Genomic DNA, 12,340 nt, shown 5'->3' on the forward strand with positions numbered 1-12,340 from the left:
CTGAAGGTTGTGTCACGGAGCTCGAATTTTCGCAAGATAGCTCCTATCTCCGCACTAACCTAGGATCGTTTAAGTTTCTACCCAGCTGTGGCAACCCCATCTGCAATTCAACCAATATAGAACCATTAATATCTCTACGGAGTGAATGGGTAGCTATAGACGGGAACCCAATGTTATGGCTTCCTCCCGAAGCTAGGTATGTTTGTTCAGCGATGAAGTCCCACGCATTTGCCTTAGGACATCCATCTGGTCGGGTTTCCTTTCTAGGATTTGGGAAATAATTCATGTCAATCAAGTTCCGTTTACTCTCCCTATATTTTCAAGTATCTTTACAAAAGAAGAGCCCGGGAGACAGACAGAATTTATTCGAACATATTTCTTTCGAGAACATGCTACTCAGTTCTAGATTTAAATATAGTGGCGAATGCACAAGGTCGAGTCGCCACGGTTCTACCTGCTGAGTCAGGCGTATCCTCAAAACCCACGTGTCCTATAGCCGTCTTGATCATACCAGTCGTATCATAATCGTATCATAGGATGAATTTCACGAGTGAGTTATAGCTTTAGGACTCTGTTAACCGAGCTTCTCATCCAGCCTAGTCGTGTGCTCGGATTGCTCACTAATCCGCACTCATTCTCCTGACTAGCGCCTTGGCTGTGGGGCCCAGAGTAAAGAAGAGAGTCTGAGCTGGTGAAGCTGGTTTTGCAGCACCCTGTACCACACAGATGGCTACAGCGCACTTAAGCTTTGGGATAGTAAGGGAGCAGCCAGGATTGGATTCCATGGTACACGTGAATCCGAGAACGACGCCCTGCAGCTGATCAGTTTCGTAACAGAACTCAAGTTTTCCCATACTTACGATGGTGTGATAGCAGGCACAATGGCCTGACTGAATGCTAGGAAAATCCGCCCTACTTTTAGGATCTCGTGTGTTACAACTAGATGCTCTATACAGTATTTGTTTCAATTTACACCATATTCATATCTAAACGCCTCTTACCTCTTCGTAGACTATTTGAAAACAGAATTATTTGTGCCCTGAGGGGAAAAGCTGTGGCTAGTTAGTATGGAGCGCTGAGTGCTGCCTGATTATTGATTTTATTATCTCTCTATAAAACAAGAATTTTGGAAAGCGGCCTTACAGCAGCCCCACCAGTAGAAATCAGTATACTGTATAATGAGAATGACCATAAGTTTTAAACAGGCCTGGAGTTCATACTACAGTAGGAATATCCTATCCTCTTTGACTGATACTACTATACTATTTTCCAGTTACTGTACTGTACCTCTGAAAGTGACGTAGCAATTGTGATTTTCAATCTTCCACACCCCTCATTAGTCAATCCCTATCACATGCCTGAAACTGTGTAACCTTGAGGTTAGAAGTACCGTTGAGATGACATCATGGTCACGCAACTCAAAGGTCCATATACGTTCAGCATTTATTATGTTTGAGGCACTGAGGTCTTGAATATATCCTTTGCCGTAAAAGGAATACTGCGTACGCGGCTTCCCTTTATGGAAAGAAACGACTTCTTTCATTCTTTCGTCAGAAATGATGAGACTAGGATTGTTCCGTAGTTGCGCCTCCTTTCGTAATGCGGTCAGATAAGGGTCGGATAGGTTATGGACATTTAATCTTATGCCAGAAGTAAAGCGAATCTCTTTGGATGAGGGATCGTAGGTATGCTGATGTAAAGAGCTTTTAGAAACCTCCCAGGCTGGAATGTTTCCAGTGCCATCCAAAAGACAGAGTATCATATAATTACTTCCATACGTCCCCTGCTCGTTGCAAGCAACCTGGTTAAGTTGAGGGCCGATTAAGACGAGCCTGGCCTTTTCCTCCTCTGTTACTTTCTTGAGCCATTGGTCGTCTTTAAAGATTGTAGACCAGAGCAGTATCTGTTGTCCGTCCAAATTTCTCGGTTTTAAACCTAAAGTGGATAGTAGGGCGCCACGAGGGAGAGTTGGAGTGAAAAATAGAATACGATCAATCATCTCTCTCGGTAATTTCATATTAGTGAGATTTGGTATCTCTTGGCGAAAATAGAAGTGATATACAGTATAAAGAAATGACAAGGGAAATAGGGATACACTGAGATTTATATATTCGACAAGTGCCATTATAGTATGGTCGGATTTTGGCTGGTACAGGGAGGTGCAATCTTGGTGGCAGCCATTTCCAAGGCACCGATCCAGGCGATAGTGTAATCGTCGTGGGAGAGAGCTATTTAAATTTCGAAGAAAACATATTTTCTACTGGACGTTATGTAACGCTTTTTCTGATAGGGAAGGGGTTACTGTTGTTTGGTTGGTCTGATAGGGTTCTTTTGTGCCGTGTTGTAGAATTTAAACTCATTAGAGATGGCATGTTTCGATACAAGCCCCTGCCCAATACGGTATATAAATAGTATATAAATAGTCCGTCCGATGTATGACAAATCCAGTTTTGCTAATATAATTGTTTCGTAGCTTGTGCCTTGCAACAATAAAACTATTCACCGGTTGTATAAGTTGACTCAAGATGTCGTTAATTGTTATGCCCTAGCGTTTGCCGGGTCGCCCCTTGGGGGACGGGCCTGAAAGGCCAATAAGATCAAATTTACTCCAGAACAATATCGGCACCGCTGTAATCGTGTCGTGATATATGTCCATATTCCAGCCTGCAGGAACGTATTCAGCTTAGCTATGTAGACCGAAATCATGATCTTATTATCCCACGAAGGAGTGAATTGGAAGATTCCACGTATATTTAAACGTTGCAACTGATTCAATACGGACTCTAGAATACATTAACATAATTGCCTACAACGCCATGAATCTAAATATCATTTGTCTCTGCGTTTTTCTAACCGCGATCGGAGTGGTACTAATCTATATACCCTAAATATCACAAATCCGTTCTAATTGCTATTAACAGGTTTCCAGGAACGAGACGGAAGATATAATCCACTTTGATCCTACTATTGGCGATATGGTAAGCCAGAGATAATTGTGAGGAGAAAATTACGGAAATGGATAATAACAGTAAAGGTCCTCGATGCTTCTACATTCCCTACTATACCTCGCCCCCACAATAAACGGCTTCTTAGAAGAGAAGATGTAAGTCACAAGCTAAAGTTATATCCATATTCTCACTAACTATATTGAAAAGCCCACTGCTCCGGTGTGTTCTCACGATTATGGTATCGCACGCCAAATAGAAACAGCGAATAATATCGCTCATCTTTCTGATGTTAGCGACATCACATGTGCCGCACCAGCTGCCTCTTGTGCACGTGTATCCCATGAAGGCATATCGTCAATCTTTTTCTGCAACTTCGTACGTATAGCTGGAGAAGCTCATACATTTCAAAGATAATGTTCTGATATAACGTGATAGGAGAATCACTCCATACATATAAAATGTGGGAATCTTATACAGCCTGCTAAGGATGTATCGAATGCCTGCCGGCTGAGCGACTGTTACACCTATGGATATATTAACCAGACAATTCATCGCGGGTCTGAAGTCTTCTCATTCTTATTGGTACTCGGTGATGAATATATGGTATCGACGCCCTCTTGCGTGGTCCCTTTGTCCAAATAGGTGTTACTATAAGCAAGCGCATATGTGCCTTTCGTATAACTGCCACTTCATATCTTTATAAAATGGGGGTTACGGCCGGAGGCAGAATTGTTGAAAGGACTCGAAAATGTAGTTGATTGTGGAGGCCGACCACCTACTGTAACTCCACCAATACTCGAATAAAGAAAGATTATTAGACTGAGATGGCCATTTCTAGAGATTATACTTACACACTAATGGAGTTGGTCCGAATGAACCGGTTGAATTCCGATTTTTCACTAAACCAGGGAGGCCCCTGTATTTTGTTCGGAGATCCTCTTATGAGGAGATCGGGAATGTGAGCTCCTGAGAGGTAGACTATTTATATATCGATTACTTGCCTCTACGGACCTACATAGTTTTCTAGGTGATAAATCCGTTTCTCTATCCAACAGCCTTTTTATCCTCTTATCACAATGATTTCCTTGGCCCGCGAGTTGATTGATAAAATCCTTTCCTACACTCCGCTTTTATCATCCGGTAACGCTCACACTGCTCTCGAAACCGAAATGTACGAGAATGAGGCGGCAGCATACACTACATGGAAGTCTATCTTCAAGAGTGAAGAATGGCTAAACAAAATTATAGACGAAACTAAGGCTATGCCTTTTCTTGTTGGAGCAAACTTGAATGAGATTGCACTGCCGCCGATGCAAAGGAAAAAAAGATCAATATTTGCTCTTCTGCACACCGCCGACCGATCTGGAGATGCTAGGTATATGACTTCAGGTCGCTACGCTAAGGAAAAAGACGAGAACATGCTTTTTTTCCGCTGCTTGAGGGACGGCTACGAGTATGACAAACGAAGAGGAAAGATTATATTCCCAGATATTCAACTAGTGCTCGATATGCAGGAGCCACTCTATAATTATGAGGTTGTACCACTTGGGAAAGATTTAAGACGCCTGGTTCACTGCCATAATAACGAGTTATACTGTTGGTACTCGTTCTTCGCAGAGAAGAAGGTTAAACAGGTGAAGTCTCCGGAGATTATCGGTATTGGAGGCCCTATATATACGCGCAAAGCAGTTGAACCTGTATTTGCCTTGAATCTGCAATATCTTGGAGAGAGTTGGCAGTTTATTTTTGAGGGACAGCGTCATGGGTGGTCCTTCTCTGCTACTAATGGGAAGCCATATGCAGCCTTTAGGCCACGTATTACCGCTTTCCAGCTGGAAAGCTAGATTTTCTGAACATTCGCTGCGTACTGTACAGTATCTGGATAAAGGTTATCCGCATCTTTTTTTAGTACCCTGTGTGAATAACAAGTCTACAGTAGGCATAATAACGTTGGATGTCTTAGACAGTTCAAGACGTATGATGTGGAATAGGGTAGTGAGGGCTTCGGCAGTTTGCAATAAATCTCATTAACAAAGACGCGAAAAAGATAAAGAATTATGAGATAAGGCCTGATGAGTGTATCCATTCTGGAAGGAAAGTGATTGCGTTGGAGATATAGTACGTAGTTAAAGCACAGTACCGAAAGGTCAAAACTATGATACTGTACGACCATCCAGCTTCAGACTACCCCTGAGATGATGCCGTACTATACCGGCTTCTTATGTCGATAGGATATATTCACCCCAGTAACGGACTGGAAGTTGTTGGCAGTTCGATAATGGGTGTTCCATGTGGATTTTGATCAAACCGGTTGTATTGTTGTCGTTGTTGTGTAAGGGCTTGACGAACGCTCAAACATATTCGGCAAGTTCCTACCGCTGGGTAGAGAACAGGGTTGATGGCGTGGAGAATATGATAGGAGTGAGATCGACGAGCCCCACATGCCTTACAGCGTAATATCAACCTTTCATTCAGATCATATTCAGTGTATGAAGGCGGATCAAAGGGCGGAATGACTGTTTCAAGCTGCACCTGCGGACCAGCATAGATTGAACGTTCCTGCCGTCGAAGCCTTCGCTTAAACCTACAAAGTGTTATAAGGTGATAGAAAATGAAGGGGATTCATACCACGCCTTAACGCCGAGTGCCGAAAACATTGGATTTTGGTACCTATTCTCCACCCTGAAGATATGATGGTTCAAATATAATTTCCTGGCAGAGAGATTCGTGTTACATCTCGGATGCGTAGGGAATATATATTAACTATAAAGCTCCTCCTGGGCCGCGCCAAGACCAGAATCATACCGGGGATCTATTCAACCAATGAACGCCATTACGCAGAGCAACAGCAAACACGTGTTTGGAATAGCAGTAAACATATAGGGAGCTATCTATGGCGGCATACCTTTGCGCGAGATCATCGCTATCACGTCATGTACATAATGGAAATGTGTACAGCAAGTGTTTCCAATCCTTCTCCAACCAAGCCTCGTCCAATTCCTACTTAAGGAATGACTAGACAACACATGAGCTTTTGCATCCAACACTTCATATCGGAATATTATGGTCTGTTCATCTCATCGTCGAAGGCCTTTTCGAGGCGCGCTAGGAGCCAATGATTATAATATAAGTATAGAAGCCCAGATATAACTGAGAAGGAGCCAGTGACTGCCGCCGTTATAACAGCTGTTACAGACCATGTCCCATCTCGTGAGGTGTAAACATTAATTACAGTGTTAATAAATCCCGTTATCGAATTTATAAGGATCGGACTAAACAGGGTCAGAACCTAAGTTAAAGAAGGTAGTTAATCCGCTTACAGGAAAATCTTCCGCACAAGCCATACGTAATTCATTCTCCGTTTGTAAGACGACCAGGTAGTGCCCAACAACCCAACCACGCATAAAGCGCCAGCCACTCCAAGAAGAGACACATTCTGTACTGTGTGATATATGGAGCTACTAACAACGTTTTGGCTGCTAGAGCCTTGGATCGAAGCAAAAGTCCCTGGTAGCACAAGGTATCCAGCAAGTAAAATCCAACAGCAGAATGCAGCGAGGATATTTTCAAAAGGTGGGGCCTTTTCCATATCAACTAGCATTTTGACGTAGGCAGTTGGTGCTGCTGTCTGGCTCCTGTATTCATGCTGGGATATTACCCACCTGGAGGGCACAATTGACGCGGCACACTCTTTCACCTGGATAACCATGTTTGTGATAATCATGTTTGGTAGCCAGAGGCAATGCAAGGTAAAAATTAGTCGAAGGCCATGTTCTTATATCACTGTCGACCTTAGTAGGCTTTTGAGTCTTGACAGACTTGAATAAGCTTAGGGTAGCCCATCTTTTTGGTCAGTTCCTACATTCCGGCAACTTGGACCTGCAACTCATTTATACCCCTTGAAATGTCATATCAAATACACAGTGTCAACTGAGATATATACTTACCGCACAATGCTGTCTCCACGAAAGGTTGTTCCATTGATTCTTTCCACTGCGGTGCTGGTTAGCCTTGCTGTAGTCTTTTCCGGCTGTACATCCACGTCTATTTCAACAAGGCTGTACTTCATGAAGGTATTTCTGACGGCTATATAATTCGACATATTTGAACTCATACGTTGAAGGTCAAGCTCCTAGAGGAACCAAACATACGCTATATTTCGCATGAAATTACGGTAAATCAAACAAGCATCCCACCTAGAGCTTTATTGCCACTCCCAGACTACTATGCAGTTGGTCTTTTGGGATACTGCGAGGGAAAAAGTGACCAGAAGTCATTCTCAAATTGCTCGGCACCAAGTACTTCCTTCTCAATCGATTCTGTGAATAGCATCAGTTCTCAAATCGGCGATGACAATGGAACACCCTTTGAATTAGCCCAATATATACAAAAAGGATACCGTACTGCTTCACGCTGGCTTATCGTTGGATATATCACCGGATATATCACCACGTTTCTCACAGTCGCTGCGTTATTAGCACAAATTCCCATGGCAAGAACAATAGCTATTATATCGACGGTGGTCGGTCAAGCAAAAGCGAACTCGAGCAATAAGCACTGATTGTTACCAGGTGTCATCTATTTTAATTACCGCCACATCGATAACCATGATTGTCATATACCAATTAGCCATTATTGGTATAAACAGTTCCCGGCAGATTAGGGCGCATGCAAGTTTTGGTGCGGATACTATTGTATCAGCTTGCATCGCAGTTGGCTTTTCTGTTAGTTGCACCTTATTTTTGTTCATAGAGAGATGTTGTTGTTGCATATAATTTGGAGGATCCAACTTATCACAGAAATCTCCCTCTGATACCTATTAGTCGTTCCTGTGTCAGTATAAATCTGGTATTATATATGCGATCACTTAATACTAGGAGGGTCTGCCTTAATGAACGTCTTACTAGGAAACTGCCCCTAGCGTATGTAATAGCTAATATGTTTTATCCGCATAGTCAATAAGCAACAACCTGAAATATTGAGTGATCCGCTAGTTAACCGCGTCTTACTGAAAATTATCTTCTATATACGTACTATAATTTATAGCTATACCGCCATCATGTTATATAGTTCGTGTTGCTGAAGATGCTGCCATATACTAACCATTATCCCCGGAATCGAACATGACTTGGATCGGAGCTAATTTTTTGTGACACCGAGGTCTTTGTCCGTGAGCTGTACGAAAAGTATTCGATTAATAGCACGAAGCAGATTCGAGACGCCACCTCATCTATTATCGTCTCAGTCGTAAGTCCGCCGATCCCAGCTCTCTCGTTAAATTTCGTCTTTTTGCGTTTGTATCTTCCGGAAATGACACTATATGATATTTGCCCTAGTTACTAGGATTAATATGTGAGTGATCATGACATTTAAGATTCTTGGCGGATATACCGTACAATCAGTGAAAGGGCTTAGGAATCAACAGAAGAAATTCCCCATAATATGCTTGAGGCTATAGTACATTAACGTCACAGGTACCGTTGATATAGATTATTTTCTAGGACGGAAGAAACCGTTTCCTTTCACGAAGGGAGGCTGCACACTTAGTATTCTTTTTAACGCAGAGGTCAATAATTGAATTATAAGCTTGCCGAAGATAGTACATAGAAGCTAATAAGGTTCTATGGGTCTTCAGGCTACGTGATGATAGAATATCGTATTATGCATAAGCTGAGATAATGAACGGATTTAGATAATTTGGCAGTGATTGTAGGTCTCTGGTATTGTAACGAGAGTAGAGACAGTATTGGATTTCATGTACTCTGTCGGACTTCTAGTTATCTCGCTTTAGGTATATAATTCCCATCAAAAACGCCTGGATCGTCAACCTCGGAAAATCCAACGCAGGAACAAGATCTATTGAGATATTACAGCACTGTTACATAATGTCGACGCCAGAACATACTCATGTGGACTGGAAATACTCTATTTGGGATTGTTACTCCCCGGCAAGCTCTTGCTGACTAGGAAGTTTCCTGCCATGCATTATCTACGGTGCAACAGAGAGCCGGCTACACCATGGTAAAACAACTTATTGTAACCAAAATGTAAGCCAACATTGAGACTTGTGTACTTACAGATAACTAATATTATTTAATCTAAAAGTGCTGCAGATATTCAGTGCTATGTTGTTGTGGTCTGCAGGATGTACTCGTCGGACTTGCTCGGCATACAATTCGGAACAAATATCGTATTAGTGGTAGTAAGTCCGGAGATTGTATTTATTCATGCTGCTATACATGTTGTACCCTTATACAGCATGACAAAGAAGTCAGGGAACAGACCAAGAGCGTTGAGCTGATGTACCAAATGCCTGGGGAAATGTTATACCATCCTCCTACCTGATGTACGTACGAGCTTTCAGATAGTGATGGCGTCTAACATTATGTGCTGGGGAGTGAAGCATTTTGGACTATAACTCGACGTAGCTTTTCTGTGGTCTAAGGAAATTCAGACGCAATAGGCGGAGATATATAAATCTCTACTTCCATTACTAGATCGCAGTACTGTATACTCGCCCATCGCTTAAGTTTTATCCCACCGTGCTGCTATGGATGGTTGGGGGTTTCTTCTCACGGCATATATTTTTCTGATTATCACATCATGGAGGTACCTTGTAACTATTGAGCAGATGGCCGTGCTTCGAACTGACATATATTTTGTAGCTTTGCGGAGCTGGAGCTGAATAGCTTATTGCGTGCACCTCCTTGCCAATCAAAGGCACCCCAATAGTCAACTACTAGAATGCAGGATCCGAGCACCAGCGCAAAATGTCTGAACTCAAGTAAGACGTTGTATAGTATAACGTATGGTCCAACAGTGCCACCTACAGCAACCCCAGGGTCGAGCTTTCTCTCTATTGCGGCAGGTCCTATGATAAGGCTTTCGATGGCTTCAATTTGTTTTATACTTTGTATACTGTTCGTCTAAGGAATCACGTAACGGATTTGCGTGTTAGCGGCAGGGTCTAGGAAGCCTAAGTGGGTGGTTTGGGTATTCAGCACTAGTTTCTAGGGAGCCTCAGAAGTCAAGGAAACCGCTCTATTAATACTGAGTACCACTTGAAATAGAAATAGAGTGGGTACACCGTAATAGAGCCACCAAGTGAACTCGCATACACTAGAGTCATATGTTTAAATACATACATCTGTTGGCGCAGAAGATTCTTGCCCTTTTCCTCTTGATATTGTGGCTGGAGTGGGAACCCTAGAAGACTGCGACGGATTAGGGCTCTTTATTATGTCTGACTTAGATTCGGATGTACTCGGAGACGGCACTGTGGATCTACCATTAATAGTATAAGGTTGAACGGTTGTCGGTGTTACTGTGCGATCTGGATTTAGGAGGAAAAGGGATTGTTTATCGCAAATACATGTCGATGATATTGCAGAATAAGCAAAATTGGCCATAGCTTTGGTCCTCGATGAAACCACGTAAATCTGAGAGATACGGTCTTCGCCGCCGAGCCCCCTCAATTTCGTATGTTCAGAACATGTTTTTCCAGAATCATCGTAAGGCGTTTCATAAAGCTGGAACGGCAAGCCTTGTGGTGCTAGGAACAGTAGTATGCTTCCAACAGGCACATCTTGTAGGATAGATGGTGTGAACTCCAACTGACCATCAGATCGATATGATATGTCTACTAAATATTAAGGAGCTTCTGCAACCGCGGAGGCACTTGGGAACTTAGCAGACCTAATACAGAATTAGCACTTTTACGTTTTGCGCTATAGGATTACTCCACCTACGCAGCTAGCAGATTGATAGTGAGGAGAAGAAGAAACGATATAGATGCCATGCTTTGTTGCTAAAGTTAATCTGTATGAGAAGAACTAACGGCTCAAGAGGGTACACCTTAGAAGAGCTTAAGCCACTTATATAGTCAGCATTCTGGAAGATAAATCACATGGATCTATCTCCCTAGTATAGGAAGTATACCCCCAACGTGGTATTTCGGACCGTGCATTTATCGCATCGCTTGATGCCGTAACTCGGTCACAGGCTAGGCTATAGACAGTAAATGTTGTCGAGTAAAGGTGAAATAATCCGCGAAGTATGTATGCTGGCTCCTTAGGAAAGTTTATGCATGATACCGTCCAAACATCGTAGAATACAGGGTCTGTCGAAACCTCATTCCGCCCCGGCAAAACAACTTTATTTTCAAATCCTAATGCCAAGGCACCATCCCATGCACGAGCCCTCATTTGACTGGAAATTTAGATCTCGAAAATGTTACGCGGCCGAACAAAATTCACCAAGACATTGATATTTGGTACTGTATTCTACCAAAAAAGTACTCAGCTATGCTTCACGCTTACCCCGCTGGAAACAAAGTCTATATTCTATAGATGTGGCAATCTTTCTCTATATATGATTAAATTGGTATTTTGGCATCGACTCTCCAGAATAAGGGCCGTTTTTCTCACCCCTAGCTGTTTGGCAGCTATCAGAGTATCTAATTAAAGTTAGGACCGAATTCTGCCCATGCTATAAGTAACAGAATAAGAAATTCACTATCATTCCGAAACACATTCATAATATGTTGAATCAACTCCCTCAACCTCAGCCTCAGGTAATTTCCTCAGTTCTTGCTCGCCCGTTCCCGCAATCTGGCATAGAAAATCATTTAGAACTGCGCGAACTTGTTCTAGAGGGGTGCCTTGACGGATAATTTGGACCAGGCGAAAACTAAGTGATCTGTCTTCCGCGCGTATTACTTTAAATAAGTCATTCATCGTATCCCTGTAGAAGACAAGCTCCTTAGCCGTGCGTTTCGCAGCTGCTTTTCGTCGCTGATCTGCTGTTTCGTCAAATATACATTGCCGCTTATGTTTCCGACAATTATCGCACGCAGGGGATCCGGAGCACTACCATCATTGTTGGTGTGGTTAACTACTTGCACCTTATAGGAACTTGAAGTAAACCTAGTAGACAGGCACCTGATCGTACAATAGAATTCGCAGGAATATTTACCTTTTGCTTTAATATTTTACAGCCCAAACATGCCATTGGGGCACGCTTTTTCGATGTCTTAACCGGACGAGGAAATCTTCCACCTAGTAGGTCTTCTTCGCTGTTTATAAACCCGTGCGAAGGCCGAGGGGCTAATTGACGCTGTGAAGGCAGTTTCACTTCCATACTGGAATTTTTATTCGATAGAAAGAAGGAGATTGCATTAGTGGTAGCGGGAATGAGTCGCATCTTCGACCATATATCAAGTGGAGATGCCAGAATAAATGAACAGAGCCATGATGGATATGCCAAGGGATATTGCAAACGCCCCACGAGATCAACCATTATATTAACTCTGGGCCTGAGTGTATGACATAGCATTGGTAAATGGTAAACATAATAGGCGGAATAAACTGCCGCCAGTCTTATACCACAGTATG

The 12,340-nt window shown here is 42.7% G+C and overlaps 4 protein-coding genes across 4 annotated transcripts; 1 reads left to right on the forward strand and 3 right to left on the reverse strand.

Moving 5' to 3' along the window:
• Nucleotides 1–456: 456 nt before the first annotated feature.
• Nucleotides 457–810, reverse strand: BDV59DRAFT_189528 (uncharacterized protein). Its single transcript, XM_073691622.1, has 2 exons — nt 622–810; nt 457–561 (listed from the first exon to the last, which is right to left on the reverse strand). The coding sequence occupies exons 1-2, from the start codon at nt 783–785 to the stop codon at nt 531–533; spliced, it is 195 nt and encodes a 64-aa protein (XP_073542738.1). The 5' UTR covers nt 786–810; the 3' UTR covers nt 457–530.
• Nucleotides 811–1,336: 526 nt separating this feature from the next.
• On the reverse strand, nt 1,337–2,017 carry BDV59DRAFT_211587 (uncharacterized protein; the record flags this gene model as incomplete). The annotated part of the gene is made up of 1 exon (XM_073695834.1): nt 1,337–2,017. The coding sequence occupies one exon, from the start codon at nt 2,015–2,017 to the stop codon at nt 1,337–1,339; it is 681 nt and encodes a 226-aa protein (XP_073542739.1).
• A 3,992-nt stretch (nt 2,018–6,009) lies between these two features.
• On the reverse strand, nt 6,010–6,549 carry BDV59DRAFT_196830 (uncharacterized protein; the record flags this gene model as incomplete). Its single annotated transcript, XM_073692777.1, has 3 exons — nt 6,010–6,237; nt 6,286–6,384; nt 6,415–6,549. 3 exons carry the CDS (start codon nt 6,547–6,549, stop codon nt 6,010–6,012), a joined length of 462 nt encoding a protein of 153 aa, XP_073542740.1.
• A 352-nt stretch (nt 6,550–6,901) lies between these two features.
• Nucleotides 6,902–7,723, forward strand: BDV59DRAFT_196831 (SUR7/PalI family protein; the record flags this gene model as incomplete). The annotated part of the gene is made up of 3 exons (XM_073692778.1): nt 6,902–7,021; nt 7,072–7,470; nt 7,520–7,723. The coding sequence occupies 3 exons, from the start codon at nt 6,902–6,904 to the stop codon at nt 7,721–7,723; spliced, it is 723 nt and encodes a 240-aa protein (XP_073542741.1).
• Nucleotides 7,724–12,340: the final 4,617 nt, after the last annotated feature.

The sequence above is a fragment of the Aspergillus ambiguus genome (assembly GCF_047715705.1).
Source record: "Aspergillus ambiguus strain CBS 117.58 unplaced genomic scaffold BDV59scaffold_68, whole genome shotgun sequence".
NCBI classification, from domain to species: domain Eukaryota; kingdom Fungi; phylum Ascomycota; class Eurotiomycetes; order Eurotiales; family Aspergillaceae; genus Aspergillus; species Aspergillus ambiguus.